At 38.5% G+C, this 22,989-nt stretch overlaps 1 protein-coding gene across 4 annotated transcripts in view; it reads left to right on the top strand.

The window, feature by feature from the left end:
- LOC134336806 (protein phosphatase Slingshot homolog 2-like) overlaps positions 1-22,989 on the top strand; it is a 181,971-nt gene that overhangs the window by 117,666 nt on the left and 41,316 nt on the right. For all 4 annotated transcript variants that reach the window (XM_063031286.1, XM_063031285.1, XM_063031284.1 and 1 more), the window contains 2 exons: positions 12,071-12,174; positions 21,299-21,363. In XM_063031286.1, the coding sequence (XP_062887356.1) occupies positions 12,071-12,174; positions 21,299-21,363 (169 nt within the window). The remainder of the gene's footprint in view (positions 1-12,070; positions 12,175-21,298; positions 21,364-22,989) is intronic.

Raw genomic sequence — 22,989 nt, 5'->3', positions numbered from 1 at the left:
ATGGAAGTCATCCAAAAAAATGAAGGATAGAACTATATGGAAAACCATGGTCACCAAATTCCGCATCGGATATGGTACCCAGACAGACAGACAGACATACTTTTTTGTAACATTTTAGCCCATTTCCATCCTTGGTAGTGGCATTGAACAAAAATAAACTGTGTATTGTCTGAGTGAATTTGAGTCAATATTTTCCTTGGGAGAGTAGGCTGGGTTCCACAACTGATTTTAGTGCTTTCTCAAAATTTTGTCTGAGTAACAACTATCTGTAAACCACCTTTTAAACATTTAACATTAAAACTAGAGGACTAAACAGAAGCATTATGAAACACAATTTGACTGAAGGATAATTTTTCTGAGGCGTACTGAAGAGGGTAGGGTCAGGGAAGTAGTGAAACTGAGGAGGAAGGGATTTCCAGAGCTTAGGATATTGACACAGTCATCAGTTGTGAAACACTGAAGTACCCAATGCCTGAGGGGGGAGGAACGGTTTCTGTGCTTATTATAGGACATGGAAGAAATCAGACCTGGTGAAGACAAAACCAAACAATGACTTAAGTATAAGGATATAATTTTTAAAACTGCTAAGTGGGAGCCGTTGAATTGAGCAGGTAGGTTGGGGGGGGGCATTGTTGCATGTGAACTATATATGTGACAGATGCGAGCTGTCTGTTTGGATTTCCAGTTAAACATCAAAACAGGTAAAACTAGAGCTACATTTTGGACTAGGCAAAGCACAGTAAAATACTTTTTTTTCAGATAACCTTTAGATTTGTGATTGTTATTTTGGTTATCACTTTTGAGAATACATGCATTCTCTCACCATAGCTTGTTTCTTTGGATAAATGTTCAGTAATTGCAGATGATATAGTTGGAGATCAAATTAAAGGTATTGCTGGAAACAGAAGTGAATAACGTGCTCAGACAATCTCAGCCTAAACCTTATTACTTTTGAATGTGCAATTAGTAGTTTCAAGTGAGATTGAAGGTTTCTTTAATATGTAGTGATTTTTTTTGCCTCTGAGTTTCAATAATAGCAAATTACAACTTTTAAAATAATTTTATTTACTTAGTAATTTAGAATTTAATTTCCTGATAATGTATTAACATAATTGGTATGTGTCCTTTCTGCTTCTTTTACTGGAAATGACATAGCACAAGTGAAAGAGACTAACCTTAGGCTTAAGGCATTGATAAATTAGTTTTTATTTGCTTTTGTTCTTGAGTAAAGCTTTTTCTATTGCAGGGAAGTCTATCAGTTTGAACTGCAATTACTTGTTATAGGTAACCTAGGCAAAAAGTATTTAATCATTAAATGAATGTTGCTATGCTTAGATATCTTTGTACCGACAATATTGACGGCATTCAATATTGTATTTCTTGGTGTATTGTTTTGATTGCATATTTTATGCACTGACTTTTCAAGTCACAGTTAATAGCAGAGGTTATATCTTCTTATAACAAAGAATATTGTTGCATGTATGCCTGCAAAATTTAAGTTTGACTTTCATAATGGAAAGATTTTAAGATTTATGCATTAATATGATAACTTAATATAGTTAATGGGTTACCTGCAAATATCTTGAATGACACTTGAAAGTCAGGCACTTAACCTTTGGAAACACTATGCTACCAGTTATGAATAATAATGTATCTTCACACTAATCTTCTCTTAGATGGTTGCTAGTCTTGCCAAATCCACCATGTAGTTGTAAACCTTTCCACAGTTCTGGTCTCCAAATAAAAGCCAGATTTGACTGTCATAAGATCGGTTTCGGCACATCTTTTTGTAAATTGCAAGTACTCAGCAGTGCTATGTGAGAGTGAATACTCTGGAAATACAAATGACTGTTTTCAGCTTGTTTCACACTTCTGAGTGGCTTTAAATGTTGTGCTGTCATTATGTCTCTACGATCTCTACATATTTGCTCTACATTACGCCCTTTCATTATAGCAACTTTCAGGATGAGGGGAGTGACATTCTGTTCATTTTGGAATTAAAGGATGTTCCTTTGGCTGGTTAAAATCTGCTACATTCTTATTGAACCATTATCAACCAATCACTTTTTGGCAAGTTGTGTAACGAAGTTAGCAGTGTTGGACCACCTACCCCAAAATAGAAAAGCAAAGTAACCTGCCAAGTTTGAGCCATTTGGGATCATCTTTGAAAAACAGAGCCAGTCATTCAGTCATTTATACACCCCAAAATAAATCAGAGTTAAGGGACACCAGTGAGGGTTGGGATTTTCTGAAATAATTTGTAGATTGAAATTATAGGGATTATGGGCATAAGTATCCTATGGAAAAGTGCAAATTGTGCACTCCATTTTTAGTATAAATATAGGTCTGCAGTACCAACATATATTCTGGTCAGTAGTTTGATGGCTTGCCAGTTGCTGAACTTGGAATTGTATTTACAGTAATGCTGAACGTGGGGTTTACAGTTACACTGCCTTATCTGCTTCCTAGAAAATGTTGGAAAGGGATCAATGACTTGACAAAAAGTAGAGAGAGCAACGATTGTAACAGAAAAGTGACAAAAATTTACCTCATTATTACTATTGCTGCGATAATTTGTCTTTCAGACACAGGAGTATTCAGCATATATTCAGAAATACAGCTCTAACACTGTAGAACTATATATAGTCAGTCTGGTCTAGATGAACATGGCATAGACCAGCTGACTGACTGACTGACTGAATGATGAGATTTGAAATATAAGTCAACCTGTGAGCATGTAAGTTGTCGATACAATTTGAAAGAGTTCAATAGGCCATTATTAACAAAGAGTTAAATAGATAAATTGGGGCATGCTTTTTATGGACCATGTTCCCATGTGCAAGTTACTAAAATAGCAAATATTCAAGGGAGTCATTTTGCTTCTGAATCTGGAGAATTTTTGTCTGTATTGCAATGTCCTAGTTGGCTGGCCTCAACTATATTAGCTAGAACATTCCTCAATTTCTTTATGAAAAACCAGTAACAGCAATGTTGCAATTTACAGCATAAATTCCATTATTTATCAAGTACTTGATGTATTATTAGACAGCACAAACATCAATTTGAACTCTATAAACTACCACAGTGAAATTTTCTAATTAGTTCAATAAATATCTATGCTGAGACAGATAGATGTCTATTTAAATTTTTGCCTTTGTGCTTTAGGATATCATTTTAAATTTTTGATTAAACTTATGTTGTCATTCACACTCTAATAACCATTATTCTCTACATTTCAATGCCTAAATATTACATTTGTTCCTCCTTGTCAATCTATTAACATTTTACTGTCACGATTATTGATACAAGTAATCATTTTTGCATATAATCAATACAGTGTTATGCAAAAGTTTGGGCACCCCGGTCAAAATTTCTGTGACTTGAATAGCTAAGTGAGTAAAAGATGACCTGACTTCCAAAAGGCATGAAGTTAAAGAGGACATGTTTCTTTAATATTTTAAGCAAGATTACTTTTTTATTTCCATCTTTTACAGTTTCAAAATAACAAAAAAGGAAAAGGGCCCAAAGCAAAAGTTTGGGCACCCTGCATGGTCAGTACTTAGTAACACCCCCTTTGGCAAGTATCACAGCTTGTAAATGCTTTCTGTAGCCAGCTAAGAATCTTTCAATTCTTGTTTAGGGGATTTTTGTCTATTCTTCCTTGCAAAAGACTTCTAGTCCTGTGAGATTCTTGGGCCGTCTTGCATACACTGCTCTTTTGAGGACTATCCACAGATTTTTGATGATATTTAGGTCAGGGGACTGTGAGGGCCATGGCAAAACCTTCAGCTTGCGCCTCTTGAGGTAGTTCATTGTGGATTTTGAGGTGTGTTTAGGATCATTATCCTGTTGTCGAAGCCATCCTCTTTTCACCTTCAGCTTTTTTACAGATGGTGTGATGTCTGCTTCCAGAATTTGCTGGTGTTAAATTGAATTCATTCTTCCTTCTACTAATGAAATGTTCCCCGTGCCACTGGCTGCAGCACAAGCCCAAAGCATGATTGATCCACCCCTGTGCTTAACAGTTGGAGAGGTGTTCTTTTCATGAAATTCTGCACCCTTTTTTTCTCCAAGCATACCTTTGCTCATTGCTGCCAAAAAGTTCCATTTTAACTTCATCAGTCCACAGGACTTGTTTCCAAAATGCATCAGGCTTGTTTAGATGTTCCTTTGCAAACTTCTGACGCTGAATTTTATGGTGAGGATGCAGGAAAGGTTTTCTTCTGATGACTCTTCCATGAAGGTCATATTTGTGTAGGTGTTGCTGCACAGTAGAACAGTGCAGCACCACTCCAGAATCTGCTAGATCTTTCTGAAGGTCTTTTGCAGTCAAATGGGGGTTTTGATTTGCCTTTCTAGCAATCCTACGAGCTGTCCTCTCTAAGTTTTCTTAGTCTTCCAGAGCTCAACTTGACCTCCACAGTTCCTGTTAACTGTCATTTCTTAAATACATTATGAACTGAGAAAATGGCTACCTGAAAACGCTTTGCTATCTTATAGCCTTCTCCTGCTTTGTGGGCATCATTTGTTTTAATTTTCAGAGTACTAGGCAGCTGCTTAGAGGAGCCCATGGCTGCTGATTGTTGGGACAAGGTTTGAGGAGTCAGGGTATTTATAAAGCTTTGAAATTTGCATCACCTGGCCTTTCCTAACGATGACTGTGAACAAGCCATAGTCCTAACAAGCTAATTAAGGTCTGAGACCTTGGTAAAAGTTATTTGAGAGCTCAAATCTCTTGGGGTGCCCAAACTTTTGTATGGTGCTCTTTTCCTTTTTTCACTCTAAAATTGTACAAAACAAAAATAATACACTAATCTTGCTTAAAATGTTGAAAAGGATGTTTCATCTTTAACTTTATGACTTTTGGAGATCAGTTCATCTTCTACTCACATAACTATTCACAGTAACAGAAATTTTGACCGGGGTGCCCAAACTTTTGCGTTCCACTGCAAGTAATCTGTAACTTGACCAAGTATTTGCCAGGCAAAGTTAACAATATCCCAAACTACTTTACTATGTTGTCTACTTTTGCTGAAGTGTTGTTCTGACATGCAAGGCTTGTTTCCATGCTATATTACTCTGTGACTCTATAGTGGTTAAATTGCAGTAGCTTCTCATCAAGATCTGTTCTATTCTTACACTCTAGCTGAATATTTTGTGACCTGGCTAACATTTTTTGTCCTTTTTAATCATTGGGAATGTAACCAAGTGTAGTATCCCTTGATTACCTTGTCATTTTAATATTATTTGTGAAAATTTATATAGTGATAATGCACAGTCACGGTCTCTTTCCTCCAGATGTTCCTTGGGAATAAGGATGACTTGTCCTACTGTGGTTTTGTGGACTCCAAAATGGCTACTGTAGTTAAAGTGGGAAGTGCAACCTCTTCCACAGAAAGGGATTTTAAAAAAATGTCAGTGAGTAGCTGATAGTTTGTGACTAGGTGTACCTTTTCTGACACTTATGTAGCATTTCTGTATGCTTCATGTGCATGGCCTTAAGACGCCTGGTATTGGATAACACCTGCAGCTGAATGTTTGCCACGAGATGGCGCATCACAACCTATGGGAACTTGAGCTCCTCTTTGCTATATCTGCAGCATCAGTGTTCCGAGAGAAGTTCGCTTTACCCTGACTTTCTGTGGGGCATAGTCCTATTTAAATTGTGAAAGAAATCAAATTAGTCATTGCAGAGTGAACACTCCCATAGCAATACGAAACATATTGCAGTTACGAACTAGTTTAAAACCATGTGATCAGTTTGTCATTACCTAGAAGAAACATTGGTTTCCCTGCTATTTGTCACAGTTTAAATTTATGATTTAGAAAGACAAGCAACTGGTTAAACAGTAATCTGTGTTGATTGTATGTTATGGAAGTGATGTGTGCTTCCAGTCTTTATCTTTCTCTATTCATCTGCATTTTATACTTTCCCTAGGTTGTCTCAGTTTTTTGTGTATTTCTATCTGGTGTTTATATTTGCTGCTTCAGGGCAATGTCTAATAAATGAAAGCTTGGAAGTTTGAGGAATAGAAATCAGATATCTTGGGTTGAATCCTAAATCTTCTAGTCTCTTTAATCCTCATCAAAAATGCAAATAGTTCTATGGTGTTCTATGAGTAAATTCACTTAAAGTCATTGGGAAATGCCTTACTTGTTGAGTGATCATTTGGTTAATAAAACTCAGGGTGCAAAACTTGAAAGGAAGAAAGAAAGTTTGAACTCTGAAATTCATACTGATTAGCGTGTTAACAAATGCAATATTTAAGATCTTAAATTGTGCTTTGTTCCAGACTTTGTTTCAGAATTGTTAAACCATGTTCTAAAGTTAGTTTTAAAAATATTTACATGTTTAAAAATCTTGTCTAGATCTTTTGTTTTCATCTATATCAGACATGTGATTTTTATTTCTCTGGTCTTTACCTGTTTCAGTCCTTGCACCTGAGAAACCTTTTCTGAAAACTATTAATTCAATTTAAAAATCACTGGATAACTTTAGTTTATAAATTTAGTAAGCCTCTGTATTTGAATTTTCCTTTTCACTGATGGATTTCCTTGATGCCAATCCCTGAGTAGGATGAATGCGGATGTGTTTCAGTAAGATTAAAGAGGCTGTTCTCATTTACTCTTGAGTGGTATTTGTTTGCCTGAAAGCCTGATTGTGAAATTGTTAATAATAGCTGCTTTCAGAGAATTGGCTTTGACATGCTGCTGTACAATGACCTTTTTAAAAAATATTAAATGAACGTGAAAATTGAATAGGTACAGTACACTTAAAAGAGCAGTAAATTAATTACAATTAAATAAGTGCATTTCATTCGTTCTTTGAGACAGACAAAATAGTTGTTTTTTGACATGGATTTCATCACTTTACCTAATCTGTAGTCTTAGTTTTATTAATATACAGCAAATTGAAGTGTAGACACTGACAAACAGATATTTGCTTTGTTCACATGAACCACACAAACTGTGCAACAGATCAAATAAAAAGGCAGTAGCTTTTCATCCTTTAAGTAAAGCCACCAATCATCTGATAGTTTGAAAGCTTTAAAACCCAGGGGATTCTTGAAAGGGCAGAGAGGTTTAACACAAATTGCATTGAAACCATGCCAGTTCAAGTTGAATTTATGAACTTCCCTTTCTGCTCATTTCCATAGTTGTGTGTGCAGTAAACAAGTTCCAAGTTCTGTATTGTAGCAGATTTTGTTCCTGTGATTGACTTGTTTATTATTATCATGTTTGTATACTTTGTTACTAAATTCTGTAGATTTGTAAGAACTGACTTTAAAAATAGGTATTCAAGCATCATTTTAACAAAGAGTACAAAGGTGAACAAATAGTTATTCCAATATATAATAAATTATCCACAAACTACTCCTGTTGCTTTATTCCAGATACATCTGGTTGACTTAAATTTTCCTGACTGATCTGGTAGCATTGGAACTAATCTCTGAACCATGAAAATGGGCATCTGAATCATTATTCCAATACAGTACAGTAATCATTACAATAGCTATATGCTTAGAGGGAGGACACTTGCTTTGTCAAATGCATTCAGAAGATTAAATGGGCACTAGCATGCCTTTTAAGACTAAGAAATCTGTCCTCCCCAGTTCGAACTATCTGACTCCAAACATACATCAAAATGTCTATATACTGTGTGAATGCCGTCATCATATGGACTGCTGCAATTCAAGGCAGAGGCTTGGATCTCCTCATTTAGGATGGCTAAGTTTAACCTTGGTTACAATATATGTATTCTGTGGAAAGTGGCAGCTGAGTGAGTGACTTCTGTGTAAAAATCAAGTTTTGGATTTGAATGCTTATTTTTGACTGGTATCCTCATTCCTTGAGTGGTTTCACTAAGATATGAGTGTCAAATGTTTTTCACTTTTCTCTGACAAAACAAGACTTCATTCATTTCCAGCACAATTCTTCTATTTGGAGTTTATACCATACTCTGGAATTGCTTCAGGGAATTTGAATCAATTTAATAGTATGAGTCATTAAGGAGACGAACTTGGTGTTTAAAGTATCATGGGAGTTCTCTAATATTTTTTCCTGGAGAGGAATTTTTGTTCAGTGTGCACTGCCATTTTGGTATACAGTACTGTTATATTGAGTGTATAAAGTGGATGATGATTTACATAATCACGACTGAAATATCGGGGTAAGATCTGCACATAGGTTTTGCTGTCCTTAGAAGAATAGCTTGATGTTGTCCAAACTTAGCAGTGCTTCGGGACCAAGACCAAGTCCCATTGTAAGGAGTGGAAGATGTCCATATATGATTTTTTTTTAAAATGGAATGGCTGTGCACACCATATACCACATTGTCTGGTGGCCAGGAGGTCCAGTGTGATTGGAGATTAGTCTTCCCTTTTACTTTGCACTCACTTGCACACGCAGCTCCTTTAAGTACAAATGAACACGTTCTGATCTTGCATATCTTGGAACAAACATGATCTCGTCTGCATCCTCTTGGCCGTTTCACCTTGGAATGATCCCTCTCCTTTCCTACACAGCCCCCTCAACTCCTCATCACATGAGCATTGTGACCACAAAACTTAGGAATTGCATTTCTCTACAGTGGTCAGAAAAAGGTTGATTTTTAAATATGGTAGAACTTCTGGATTAAATTATCTACCCATGTAGTCTAGCTTGTTGCGGTGAGCAGAATCCAGGGACGCCTGCTTGGCAATGTAAAATCTGATGTCAAAAGAATAGGTCCCTTTTCAATTTTCCTACAAATTCATAACTCTAATATTACTGATTTGGCTATTGTTTCAAATATATTTTCTTGTTTGGAACATTGTAGAATTATTCAGTTGTGTCTGAATAGTAAATTAGAGAAGTTTCCTTTGGTGAAGGAATGTTGAATAGCGAAAATCCTAAATTTAAATCACTATTGGCTTAGTTAAGTTTTGGTGGGACAAAATATTTCTTCACAGTAAGCGAAAGAACCTGTAACTTCCTTTTTCTTAAGAATGTGGCATTTATTAGCATGCCTCTTATGGTAGGAAGGAAAACAATAAAATGGGTAGTTTTTCCAAGTAGCTGGTATAGGATCATATTCCTTTTTCTTCAAAGCTGTTCTAGGCCAGACAGATTTGTCAAACTATGGAAAATAATTGACTCCATTTTTAACATTGTTTTTAACTGTTGCCGATAATTTCCTTGTCATAAGGAGCCAAACCATATTACTGTTGAGCACACCCATGTGAAATCTAGCCATTTGCCAGTTTGCTGCAATTTATTTTGGAGAGCACAACTATCTTTTGAAACAGTATATATACAGGAACTCTGTAGGATTAGAAGGAAATGAAACTTGTTATGACGTCAAAGCTTGAAGCTGTCAGTTACATTTCATTATAATTTAATTCTTAGAATTGACATTGCAGTATTATGATTTGCCAGAGATCTCAAAGGTTTATTGTAATGTGATGTTAAAATTTATTGAATCTAAGTAATTTTAATAATCAAACTTAAAATTTGTGAGTATGCTGTTATGAAAAAGAACAAAAATTCACATTTCCTTTGTCTCTAGTCATTGTGCTTCCCATTTCCCTCTTTCACAATCTCTGTAATTTCTCAATATATTAGGAAATGTTGAGTTCCAAGAACCTACCAGTTGATTTAATACCTGCATTTTAATATTTTGGTTTTGCTAATATTTTTTGTTCAAGCTATTATAAGGGTATGATTTATAAAACACTTTAATATAATTGTTCCTGTTTCAATTATGTAAAAATTAAACTTTTCATCAACAAGACAACTTGGTTTTAAGTACAGTCGGCCCTCCTTATCCGCGAGAGATTGGTTCCAGAACCAATCCCTCGTGGATACCAAAAAGCGCGGATGCTCAAATCCCTTATTCAACTTGTTTCAATGTGGTGGATCTCAGGACCCAGCGGAACCCCAGACCTTATTTAACCTGTCTTAGTGTGGCGGGCATTAGGACCCGGCGGCAGAGCTCTGAATCCGCAGTGTTTCTGTTCACAAAAATAATCATGATTGCAATTTAAAATAAAGTGGAAATAAAGCGATCAGAAAGAGGTGAAATGCCATCGGTCATTGGAAAAGTGTTAGGCTACAGTCGGTCAACAATCGGAACAATTTTAAAGGATAAAATGAGAAAGGCCCTGCTCGATTAAAGCTACAGTTATTACCAAGCAACGCAGTGGTTTAATTATTGGGTTTTGGGGTTTTCGGTTTTTGATCCTCTACATCAACCCAGCAGGGATGGACAGTACGCTCGGGAGCGATCTGTCACTGGATCGAACTCGGGAACGGAAGTTCCCGAGTCCAGCGCTGAATCATACGTTTCTTAAGTATTTTGTATGCACAGAAAGGTAAAATATATACTATATACTAAAACAAAAGTTTGACTGACGCTAAATAATACCGGGGATGTACCTGTTCCGACTTGCTTAGTAAGAGAACTTCCGTTTTTTTTCGATCCCGATCCACGATAACCTACGCACATCCTCCTGTATACTTTAAATCATCTCTAGATTACTTATAATACCTAATACAATGTAAATGCTATATAAAATAGTTGTTATACTGCATTGTTTAGGGAATAATGACAAGAAAAAAAAGTCTGTACATGCTCGAACAGCAAGTGCTGGAAGAGCACTTCCAGGTTTTCTCGATTCGCGGGGTTGGTTGAGTTCGTGCATGCGGAACTCACGGATAAGGAGGGTCGATTGTACTACATTTATAATTGTCTTTGAAGGTGACTTGGCTTTCTTTATTGATAAGTCAGAGTTTGACATTGCTACTATATTATCAACTCAGTAAATATCAATTTTCAAGAAATAAAGGTGGTAGCTATGTCATTATTTACTTAAATTATTTTGTAATAAATTTCTTCTTTGGTCCATTTCTAATCGCCAACTATAATGACTCCTTCCTAGGTTTGGCACTGAATTTCTGATTGTGTGTCTGTGAATGGAATTCCTTGAGATAAATGCTGCACAAAGCTAGTTATTGTGCTTTAAAGATGACAATGGGCTGAATCAAATTGAACTAGGCCTGCCATTTGACCTTTAGCCTTTTCCATGCTTCTGTGTTGCAATGTAGATGCATGCAAATTTGAATCACATTTGTCAAGTGCACTGCAGCTGCTGCCACCTAGACGTCAGTGTATCCATTGCAACACACTTACAATGCTGAAGGAACTCTGCAGATCAGGCTGCATCTATGGAAATGAATAAACAGTCAACATTTCGGGCCGAGACCATTCATCCTGAAGAAGGGTCTCGGCTCAAAATGTCGGCTGTTTATTCATTTCCATAGATGTTGCCTGATCTGCTGAGTTCCTCCAGCATTTCCAGCATCTACAGAATCTGTTGTGCCAGTGTATTCCTGCCCATTCTCTCCACAGTGTTATCAATTCAGTTAGTTTGAAATGTATGGTGATATTGTTTTTCTTTTATTTAGTAAATAATGAAATGCACATCAAAAGAAATTTAAGAGTACCATTTTTCCATAAAACCATCAGGCACAGGATTAGGATTAGGCTATTTGGCGCATTGAATATCTCTTTTCCACCAGTTTCCTTTCCCAATTCTGCTTTTATTGTAATACATTTCTGTTGTAACTTAATTATTCAGAATTTTAATGATACTGTGATATAGAAACTATATGGATTCATGTTAAAGTTTTTCTTGCAGTCTCTTTCAAATCTCACCCAAGACTCCTTGTAATGATTTTGTCAAAGCAAAAGGATCAAATCTTTTGGGTTGATTCAGTTGATGATGTACTCAGCAGTGTATATATCAAAGCTAAAATCATCTTTTCTCTTACAGTTTTGTGCACATGTTTAAAGGAGATAGATTAATATAGCTTCTCCTGTAAATGAAGAATCTATACACTGTCTAAAGAGTAATATTGGGATTAGGGAGAAATTCTACCTTTTATAAATAACACAAGTGTTGCTGACAACTTGTCTTTATTCATTGTAGTTACCTGTTTGCACCCACAGCTTAGTTTAATCAGGTTAAGTTATTTGTTATGGTGTTAATAGTTTTTGTTAGTCTTATTTCAATTATCTTTCTCTTCACAGCATAAGCGAGAGCTTCCTGACTGTAAAGGGTGCTGCTTTATTCCTGCCTCGAGGAAATGGCTCAACTGCATCTAGAGTCAATCATCGGCGCAATAAACATGCTGGTAAGGAAATTGGTGATCCATGTTTTTAGAGTGGAATTGCGGTGAAGCTGCATTTAAAAACAAACCCAAGCTGATGCAGTACTTTTTGTTGTCTCTTACAATGACAAAAAAGTGGTTACTTGATACATGTCAGCTGTCTTGAGAGCAATCCCATTAGTCCTATTCCCGATCTCCTTATTTCTCTGTACACTTTACAACTTGCCTCTCGTACATTGATTTTATTTTTCCTGTCTGGTTCTTTTTGTTATTAACCTACACTATGTGGTAATTTGCAGCAGCCAATTAACCTACTAGCACATTATTGGGATGTGAGAGGAAAGTCGTACATGTAAATTCTGTGTGCGCACACAAGACTAGAGATCAGAATCAATCCTGGGTCTCTAATGCTGTGAGGCAGCAGTATTAACTGCGAGGTCATGGTGCTCCAAGGTTACTTCATTTGGAATGTATTGTTAAACTTCTGTCCAATCCTGTTGTTGCACTCTGCTTTCATGGAAGCTTTATGAACAACATCTAAGTATTTGAAAATAAAATAAATCCTAATTAATTGCATTTAACTTGCACATTATGTGAAATTAATGTTAGTGGAAGTGGTTTGAGTTGATCACAGGTAAAGCAGTGTTTCGCAGGGCTAAGATAGAGAAGTAAATATGTACTTCTGCTTAAAATAGGGACGCTGAGAATCTTGACTGCTGATATGTACTATATGTATATGCTAATAGAAGCATAGAAAACCTGCAGCACAATACAGGCCCTTCGGCCCACAAAGTTGTGCCGAACATGTCCCTACCTTAGAAATTACTAGGCTTAACCATAGCCTTCTATTTTTCTAAGCTCCATGTACGTATTCAAAAGTCTCTTAAAAGACCCTATCGTATTCACCTCCACCACCATTGCCAGCAGCCCATTCCACACACTTAACACTCTGCGTTTATATTAAAAAAACTTATAGTTAAAAAACTTAAAACTTATAGTTGGGGAGTACCTCCTCCCCAACACCTTAAACCTATGTCCTCTTGTGGCAACCATTTCAGCCCTGGGAAAAAGCCTCTGACTATCCACATGATCAATGCCTCTCATCATCTTAGACACCTCTATCAGATCACCTCTCATTCTCCTCCGTTCCAAGGAGAAAAGGCCGAGTTCACTCAACCTGTTTTCATAAGGCATGCTCCCCAATCCAGGCAACATCCTTGTCAATCTCCTCTGCACCACATCCTTCCTGTAGTGAGGTGACTAGAACTGAGCACAGTACTCCAAGTGGGGTCTGACCAGGGTCCTATATAGCTGCAACATTACCTCTCAGCTCCTAAATTCAATTCCACGATTAATGAAGGCCAATACACCGTATGTCATCTTAACGACAGAGTCAACCTGCGCAGCTGCTTTGAGTGTCCTATGGACTCGGACTCCAAGATCCCTCTGATCCTCCACACTGCCAAGAGTCTTACCATTAATACTATATTCTGCCATCATATTTGACCTACCAAAGTGAACCACTTCACACTTATCTGGGTTGAACTCCATCTGCCACTTCTCAGCCCAGTTTTGCATCCTATCAATGTCCCGCTGTAACCTCTGACAGCCCTCCACACTGTTCACAACACCTGAAACCTTTGTGTCATCAGCAAACTTACTAACACATCCGTCCACTTCCTCATTCAGGTCACTTATAAAAATCACAAAATAAGGGTCCCAGAACAGATCCCTGAGGCACACCACTGGTCATCGACCTCCATGCAGAATATGACTCCTGTCTATAGCCACTCTTTGCCTTCTGTGGGCAAGCCAGTTCTGGATCCACAAAGCAATGTCTCCTTGGATCCCATGCCTCCTTACTTTCTCAATAAGCCTTGCATGGGGTACCTTATCTAATGCCTTGCTGAAATCCATATACGCTACATCTACTGCTCTTCGTTTATCAATGTGTTTAGTCACATCCTCAAAAAATTCAATCACGCTCATAAGGCACGACCTGCCCTTGACATAGCCATGCTGACTATTCCTAATCATATTATACCTCTCCAAACGTTCATAAATCCTGCCTCTTAGGATCTTCTCCATCAACTTAGTAACAACTGAAGTAAGACTCACTGGTCTATAATTTCCTGGGCCATCTCTACTCCCTTTCTTGAATAAAGGAACAACATCCGCAACCCTCCAATCCTCTGGAACCTCTCCTGTCCCCATTAATGATTCAGAGATCATCGCCAGAAGCTCATCAGTCACCTCCCTCGCCTCCCACAATAGCCTGGAGTACATCTCATCTGGTCCCGGCAACTTATCCAGCTTTATGCTTTCCAAAAGCTCCAGCACATCCTCTTTCTTAATATCTCAAGTTTTTCAGTCTGCTGCAAGTCATCACTACAATCACCAAGATCCTTTTCCATAGTGAATACTGAATTAAAGTACAAACCCCATTTCCAGAAATGTTGGGATATTTTCCAAAATGCAATAAAAACAAAAATCTGTGATGTGTTAATTCACGTGAACCTTTATTTAACTGACAAGAGTACAAAGAAAAGATTTTCAATAGTTTTACTAACCAACTTAATTGTATTTTGTAAACATACACAAATTTAGAATTTGATGGCTGCAACACACTCAACAAAAGTTGGCACAGAGGCATGTTTACCATTGTGTTACATCACCTTTCCTTTTAATAACACTTTTTAATCGTTTTGGAACTGAGGATATTAATTGTAGTAGATTTGCAATTGGAAATTTTGTCCATTCTTGCTTGATATAAGACTTCAGCTGCTCAACAGTCCGTGGTCTCCGTTGTCTGATTCTCCTCTTCTTGATGCACCATACATTTTCTATAGGAGACAGATCTGGACTAGCAGCAGGCCAGTCAAGCACACGCACTCTGTGTCTACAAAGCCATGCTGTAGTAGCCTGTGCAGAATGTGGTCTGGCATTGTCCTGCTGAAGTAAGCATGGATGTCCCAGGAAGAGACGTCGCCTTGATGGCAACATATGTCTCTCTAAAATCCTAATATACGCCTCAGAGTCAATGGTACCTTCACATATATGCAACTCACCCATGCCGTGGGCACTGATGCACCCCCATACCATCACGGATGCTGGCTTTTGCACCTTTCACTGATAACAATCTGGATGGTTGTTTTCATCTTTGGCATGGAGAACTCGGCGCCCATTTTTTCTGAAAACTAGCTGAAATGTGGACTCATCTGACCACAGCACATGGTTCCACAGTCTTTCGGTCCATCTGAGATGAGCTCGGGCCCAGAGAACTCGCTGGCGTTTCTGCATAGAGTTGATGTATGGCTTCCTCCTTGAGTAATACAGTTTCAAGTTGCATTTCTGGTTGCAGCGACGGACTGTGTTGAGTGTCAATGGTTTTCGGAAGTACTCCCGAGCCCAGGTGGCTATAATTGTCACAGTAGCATGACGGTTTCTTAGGCAGTGCCGCCTGAGGGCTTGAAGATCACGCGCATTCAACAGTGGTTTCTGACCTTGCCCTTTACGTACTGAGATGTCTCTGAATCTTTTCACAATATTATGTACTGTAGATGTTGAAAGACCTAAATTCTCTGCAATCTTGCGTTGAGAAATGTTCCTTTTGAACCGACTAACAATTCTCTCACGAATTTTGGCACAAAGGGGTGAGCCACAACCCATCCTTGCTTGCAAAGACTGAGCCTTTGATGGATGCCACTTTTATACCCAGTCATGATACCTCACCTGCTACCAATTAGCCTGCTTAATGTGGAGTCTTCCAAACCGGTGTTACTTGAATATTCTGTGCACTTTTCAATCTTATTTTAACTCTGTCCCAACTTTTGTTGAGTGTGTTGCAGCCCTCAAATTCTACAGGATTATTATTCCTTATAATTTGCGTAGGAATTTATTAAATGGGAACCGAATTTACCCCCTGAATCTGATCTGTATCCTAATTAGATCTTGGTTGATCCGCTATTTTCTTGCCTTTTCTCTGCATCTGTCAAGTCAGTTGGTATCTAAAATTCATTTGATCTTGGTCTTGTATATTTAACAGAAGGCCATGTCTTGTACATCATCATCATCATCATCATCATTATGTACCATGTCATATGGTGTGGGCAATCATGATTGTTCTTGGCAAATTTTTCTGCAGTAGTCGCTTGTCATTGCTGCCTTCTGGGCAGTACCTTTACAAGACTGGTGAACCCAGCTATTAACAGTTCTCTTCAGAGATTGCCTGGCATCAGTGGTTGCATTACCAGGCCTAGGGGTGATATGCACCAGTTGCTCATACAACCACCCACCACCACCTCTTATGGCTTCATGTGACCCTGATCAGGGGCCTAAGCAGATGCTACACCTTGCCCAAGGATGATCTGCAGGCTAGTGGAGGAAAGAAGCGCTTTACACCCCTTTTGGTAGAGATGTATCTCCACCCCACCACCCATGAAGATCATCAAAATATGCAAGACCAAAATCAATTGATTTTGGTCATGGCATAATCTAGCAATTATCCAGTTTGGACAGAAGCAGTTGTTCCCAAATTTTGTTTTATCGCAGATCCCCATTTTGAGTTCCTGACCCTCCCTTCCTCAGTCCTGAACCTAAATAACCACATCTTTGTACCTACTTCAATCAAAAATGTTCATGCACTTTTTGTTTTGGGATTGAAATTTGAGGAAGTCAGAGCCAGTCTTTCCTAAGACAGGCCTCCCCTTTCACTCTCCCCATCCACTTTATCATCTGTCCTTTTCACATCCTATTTAGATCATTAAACAACGTGTTGCTGGCTTGTATATTAAGAAACTTGTTTTTGCATTCCTTGGCATTGTAACCATTTAATCTATTGGGACCCAAAGCTGGCTATTTCCATCAAACCGCTATCCATTTATTGTCTCTTTGGAGTGAACATCCATTCTGGATTGCCCACACTATTTGCTTTAGTTTTCTTACAGTTTTAGAGCCTTAAATGGCAAAATGGAAAATGAACATTTAATGCTAAACCCAGTATTAATAGCTTTATAGCATTTCTATCTTAAGTGCTAATTGATAGTACTGTTTATAATCCAGTGTAGATGAATCAGAATTATCACCGGCATATGACATGAAATTTGTTAACTTAGTAGCAGCAGTTCATCGCAATACATAATATAGAAGAAGAAATAGTATTAAATAAATCTTATTCAGTATACTTTATACAGTGTATGTATATTGAATAGGTTAATCATGCAAAAAAACAAATACTGTATATTTTTTTTAAAAAAGTGAGGTAATGTCCAAGGGTTCAATGTCTATTTAGGAATTGGATGGCAGAGGGGAAGAAGCTGTTCCTGAATCGCTGAGTGTGTGCCTTCAGGCTTCTATACCTCCTACCTGATGGTAACAGTGAGAAAAGGGCATTCCCTGGGTGCTGGAGGTCCTTAATAATGGACGCTGCCTTTCTGAGACACCGTTCCTTGAAGATGTCCTGGATACTTTGTAGGCTAGTCCCCACAATGGAGCTGGCTAGATTTACAACTCTCTGCAGCTTCTTTTGGTCCTGTGCAGTAGCTCCCACCATACCAGACAGTGATGCAGCCTATCAGAATGTTTCCTTACACTTGAATGAATTTACTTAGTTTCTAAAAATGTTAGAACTGAAATTTAAACATTTGTTGCTTTTACTATGTACAGATGCATCTGACAAAATGAAATAATACATTGGTTAATAAAATGAGTAATAATGCATAATTTCTTGTAACAACACAAGATTCTGGCTTTATTAGTTGAGAATGTGACAGGTTTCAATTCAGATGAAGATTTATGTTGTTCCTTCTGTTTACTTTTGACATTTTAATAGCCTGAATTTTTCACAAATCTATTTTTAACATGTTGAAGCAGTAAATAATTTTTCATCTTTGTCGGGATAGCTCTGTAGGTGCAGAGACGTGATGCAATATAACCGGGTGGCAGAAATACTTTTAAATCAGCTGGTTAAGGATTTGCTTTTGCCATTTTGCAAACCCCATTCTTAAAATCTAGTCTGGTTTTGTCATGAAGTTTTTTTTTTCTGGATATCTTGCCTTTCTTGATATCTTGCCTGGGTTAAGCTATTACAGGTTCCCCCGCCATCCAAAGGTAGAGCGTTCCTATGAAATGGTTCGTAAGCCGGAATGTCGTAAAGCGAAGAAGCAATTACCATTTATTTATATGGGAAAATTTTGTGAGCGTTCGCAGACCCAAAAATAACCTACCAAATCATGCCAAATAACACATAAAACCTAAAATAACAGTAACATATAGTAAAAGCAGGAATGATATGATAAGCACACAGCCTATATAAAGTAGAAATACTTTTCCACAATCATTGCCGGCACTATTCTCTGTAGTGAAAATCTCACTCAAGCGCTCTTGGCAGAAACATGGCGCAAGCGCTCTCCAGTAACCTTTAAGCTATAAAGCTGCCAAATCATACCAAATAACACACAAAAATACACAGCCTATATAAAGTAGAAATAATGTATGTACAGTGTAGTATCACTTACGGGAATCGGGAAGACAGCGCAGAGCACACTGATGGTGGTGTGTTAGACTGAGCCGTCGGAGTTTGGGTGGTGCAGTGGCCCCCATCCTCCGGGCAGCGAACCGATACCGATCCACGAAGCATGCAGGGGGTATAGCGGTAGCCGGCAGACACACAGCTCATCTTTAAGAAAAAAAGCCGAAATAAACATGCTAATGAATTAGGTGCCGCCCGGCACGTAATTGTTGGCCCAGATCAGAGACGATTGCCGATTGCATCACCTCTGATCTGGGCCGACAATTAGCATTGTTATTTTGGCTTTTTTCTTAAAGATGTGCTGTGTGCCGCCCGGCTACTGCTGCATTCTCCGCAGATCGGTATCTGTCTGTGGCCTAGGGGTGGGGGTGGTGGGACACGGGGGTGGTGGGACACTGGGGTGTCATCTCGTCGTCTGTTTCCATTCGGGCAGGCAGCTCATCTTCTCCTTTGTCTGCCTGCCTTGACGTCGAAGGTCGAGGTTCGTCATCTGCTGTGGCTGATGTGGAAGGCTTGCTTGACTGCTGAGCCTCGCACATTCTTAGATCATACAGTTCTTTGTAAGCACTCAAACCATCTTGCAATTATCCCCTAAACCAGCGTACCCTTTCAAAATTAAAGTCGTACTTTATCATTGCAGCGAAAATCTCATGCATTCGTCTCACGTTCAGTTCCTGGACGACTTCACTTTCGCTACTGAATTCGGTTTCGATTTTTATCCTTTCCTCTTCCAATTGCATCAGCTCTTCATCTATCAGTTCTTGGTCATGGGATGCCAAAAGCTTTTCAACATCATCTTCGTCAACTTCCACAAGCCAAGCTCACTTTGTCCTTACTTCGTTCACCGCGATCGAAATGCTTAATTATGTCTAGTTTTACGCTAAGTGTAACACCCTTATGAGCTCCTTTGGGCTTTTCTGATACTTTAGAACTCATCTTGCTAACGGATGCTCACAGACGTGTGGTTAAGCAATGCCGGCGAGAATGCAGTTTGGAATCCGGGGAAGAGCGGCTGCTCGGGGCGCGCACTGATTTTTATTGTGTGCTGCTTTTTTTTTTATCGTGCGCTGCTTTTTTTCACGCGCTGCCTTTCTTCGTAACAGTGAAAACACCTTCTGTTAGGGTCCTGACGAAGGGTCTCGGCCTGAAAAATCGACTGCACCTCTTCCCAGAGATGCTGCCTGGCCTGCTGCGTTCACCAGCAACTTTTATGTGTGTTGCTTGAATTTCCAGCATCTGCAGAATTCCTGTTGTTTCTGTTAGCGAAAACAGGTACTAATGTAGGTCTTTCGTAACAGTGAGGTTTCATAAAGCGAATGTTCGAAAAGCGGGGGACACTGTACATGAAGTGACAATAAGGCTGGAATTACACAGTACTGCCCAGCTGAGGATAAGCACATTTGTTAGGTTCCTGATTTAGGCTACCATTTCAAACTTTTCATCCATATATACTTGGAAATCTAACTACACCCGGAGATGCAGCACCAATCTAGGTGGCCATGTGTTTCACTGAATGTATTTTACAAAACAAACAATAATTGCCTGTTAGGACACTGAGGGAGCCATTCAGTTGAATTCGTACAAACATCCCAGAGACAGATCTGTTAGTCCCATTGCCCCAAAAATTTTATTCTCTCATATGCCACCAGCTCCCCTTTTGGGCATTTGCCTACTTGAAAGGGTAACTCACAATGGCTAGTTAATCTACCAGCTCATGCTTGCTGCTTGGGAAGAAATAGGGGCATCCAGTGAAAATGCACACAGTCATGGGGAAAGCAGGCAAAGTCAACACAGAAAGCAGCTGATGTCAGGATTGAACGGGGTCACTGGAGGTGTGGGGCACCATCACAAACTGTTGTCACTGTACTCCCTTTGGTTGTTCTCTGGATTTTGAGAAGCTTCAGCTACCCTTATTTTAATCCCATTATTTTAAAGTTCACCAGCAGATGGTATTTTTAAATGCCTTTTATTGTTTTTTTTTTAATTATTTTAAGTAAGGTCATACTAGTATTCTTTGAGCAACACACAATGCTGGAGGAACTTAGTAAGTCAGGAGGCATTGAAGTCTTTATAGGTTTGGTACCCATTATGTTTGATTTATAGGATGTTTAGTTTATGTGGATTGAAATATTCTGTGTTTACTAAGGTAACATTATAGCTTGTAGAAACAGGCATCAGAAGATCAAAGAGTAAAGAATTAAAAAAAAATGTAATGTTGCTATTGCAGCATCCAAGTGATAGTAATTGTCTGCTGGCAAGGAATCATACAAATGACGTTTACATTCTCAGTTTTGGCCACAAGTGATATAGAGAAACATTTCTACTACTTTTTTTTAATAAACAGTTAATGTATGACTTTAAAAACAAAGATTGATTTTTGCTAATGCAAGGCACATTTATCCTTTCTAGTTCCCTAATTTTTTGTATACAATGGCAAGAGATAATGACCAGTAGAATAGTGAAATGCTGTGCATGAAGTTTATGAAACTAGACAAGTGCTACAAAATCCCAAGTTGCTACAAGGAAAAATGTTGGTACCTGTTTATATGATTCAATTAACTATTATAAATACTTATCACAAGTTACACTTCTCTAATTCAAGATTTATTCTTATTAAAGGTGACCTCCAACAGCACCTACAAGCAATGTTCACTCTTCTTAGACCTGAAGACAATATTCGACTGGTGAGTTATTCGTGCAATTCCATATTATTTTGCCTTCTCCGGCCTTGCATCCCTTTTGCCAATTAACTTCCCAGCTCCTTAGCTTCATCCCCTCCCCCTCCTGTCTTATCCTATCATTTTGGGTCTCCCCCTCCCCCTCCCCCTCCCACTTTCAAATTGCTTACTATTTCTTTTTTCCATTAGTCCTGACGAAGGGTCTCGACCCGAAACGTCGACTGTACTTCTTCCTGTAGGTGCTGCCTGGCCTGCTGCATTCCACCAGCATTTGTGTGTTGCTTGAATTTCCAGCATCTGCAAATTTTCTCGTATTTGTGTTATTTTGCCTTTTTTAATTTTTGTAGATTGATTTGGATTTTATGGTTTGCTATACTTCTGGAAAAACCAGCGGAATATTACAAGTTATTACTTGTGGTCTCCTGTTATCATGTAACATTAAATTAACATGATAGGGTGTCTTTAGTCAATTCTGACAGTTCCTCATTTATTTCTGTGAAATGTCTGCCCACTTCCCTTCCCGTTAGATAAGATATGAGTGTGTGAAATGGGTTTTAGTGAGCCCTTGAATGAGATTTGGAGTTGAAAACATGCCAAGTGAGACATTTATTTAATGCTGACCTAGCAATGGTTGAGCTTGCCTGTTGGTGTTGGAAAGTTTTGCTGAGAGAAAAGATCAGCTGTGATCTCAATGAATTTCAGAGCAGGCATAAGGATTTGAATGAATTCTTCCAGCTTCTATTCCTTAAAATCAATGCAAAAACAACTGTTTAAATTGCAAAATTTTAAAACATGAGGGGGATTTGAAAGACAGTATCATTTGTCTCCAAACAATTGGGACAAGATCAGTGTTGTCAAGTTAATTAATAAACTGCTGTTTTTCCTTTTACTGAAGATGGCTGTAGCAAGACTTAAGAAAATTAGGCACAGGAAAGATAAGACCATAAGAATTCTGAATTCTGATTCTGAGATGCAGGAGCAAAATTAAGCCATTTAGCCTATCGAGTCTACTTCACCATTTCATCATGGCTGGTCCAATTTTCCTCTCAGCTCCAGTCTTCTGCCTTCTCCTCATATTCCTTCATGCCCTGACCAATCAAGAATCTATCAACCTCTGCCTTCAATATACATAAAGACTTGGCTTCCACAGCTGCCTGTGGCAAAAAATTCCACACATTCACCACCATCAGGCTAAAGAAATTCCTTCTCCTCTCGGTTCTTAAAGGAAGCCTCTCTATGCTGAGGCTGTGCGCTCTGGTCTTAGACTCTCCCATCATAGGAAACAATCTTTCCACATCTACTCTATCAAGGCCTGCCACCATTGATAGGTTTCAATGAGGTCACCCCTTATTCTTCTGAATTCTAGTGAATACAGGCCCAGACCCATCAGACGCTCTTCATATGACAAGTCATTCAATCCCGGAATCCTTTTCGTGAACCTCCTTTGAACTCTCTCCAGTTTCAGCATGTTTCTTTTAAGGTACGGGACCCAAACCTGCTCACAATACTCCCAAGTGAGGCCTCACCAGTACTTTATAAAGTTTCAACATTACATCCTTGCTTTTATATTCTAGTCTACTTGAAATGAAGGCTAACATTGCATTTGCCTTCTGTACTACAGACTCAACCTAC

This window comes from Mobula hypostoma, chromosome 23, assembly GCF_963921235.1.
Source record: "Mobula hypostoma chromosome 23, sMobHyp1.1, whole genome shotgun sequence".
Taxonomy (NCBI): domain Eukaryota; kingdom Metazoa; phylum Chordata; class Chondrichthyes; order Myliobatiformes; family Myliobatidae; genus Mobula; species Mobula hypostoma.
This window is presented reverse-complemented; position numbering and strand designations above follow the sequence as displayed.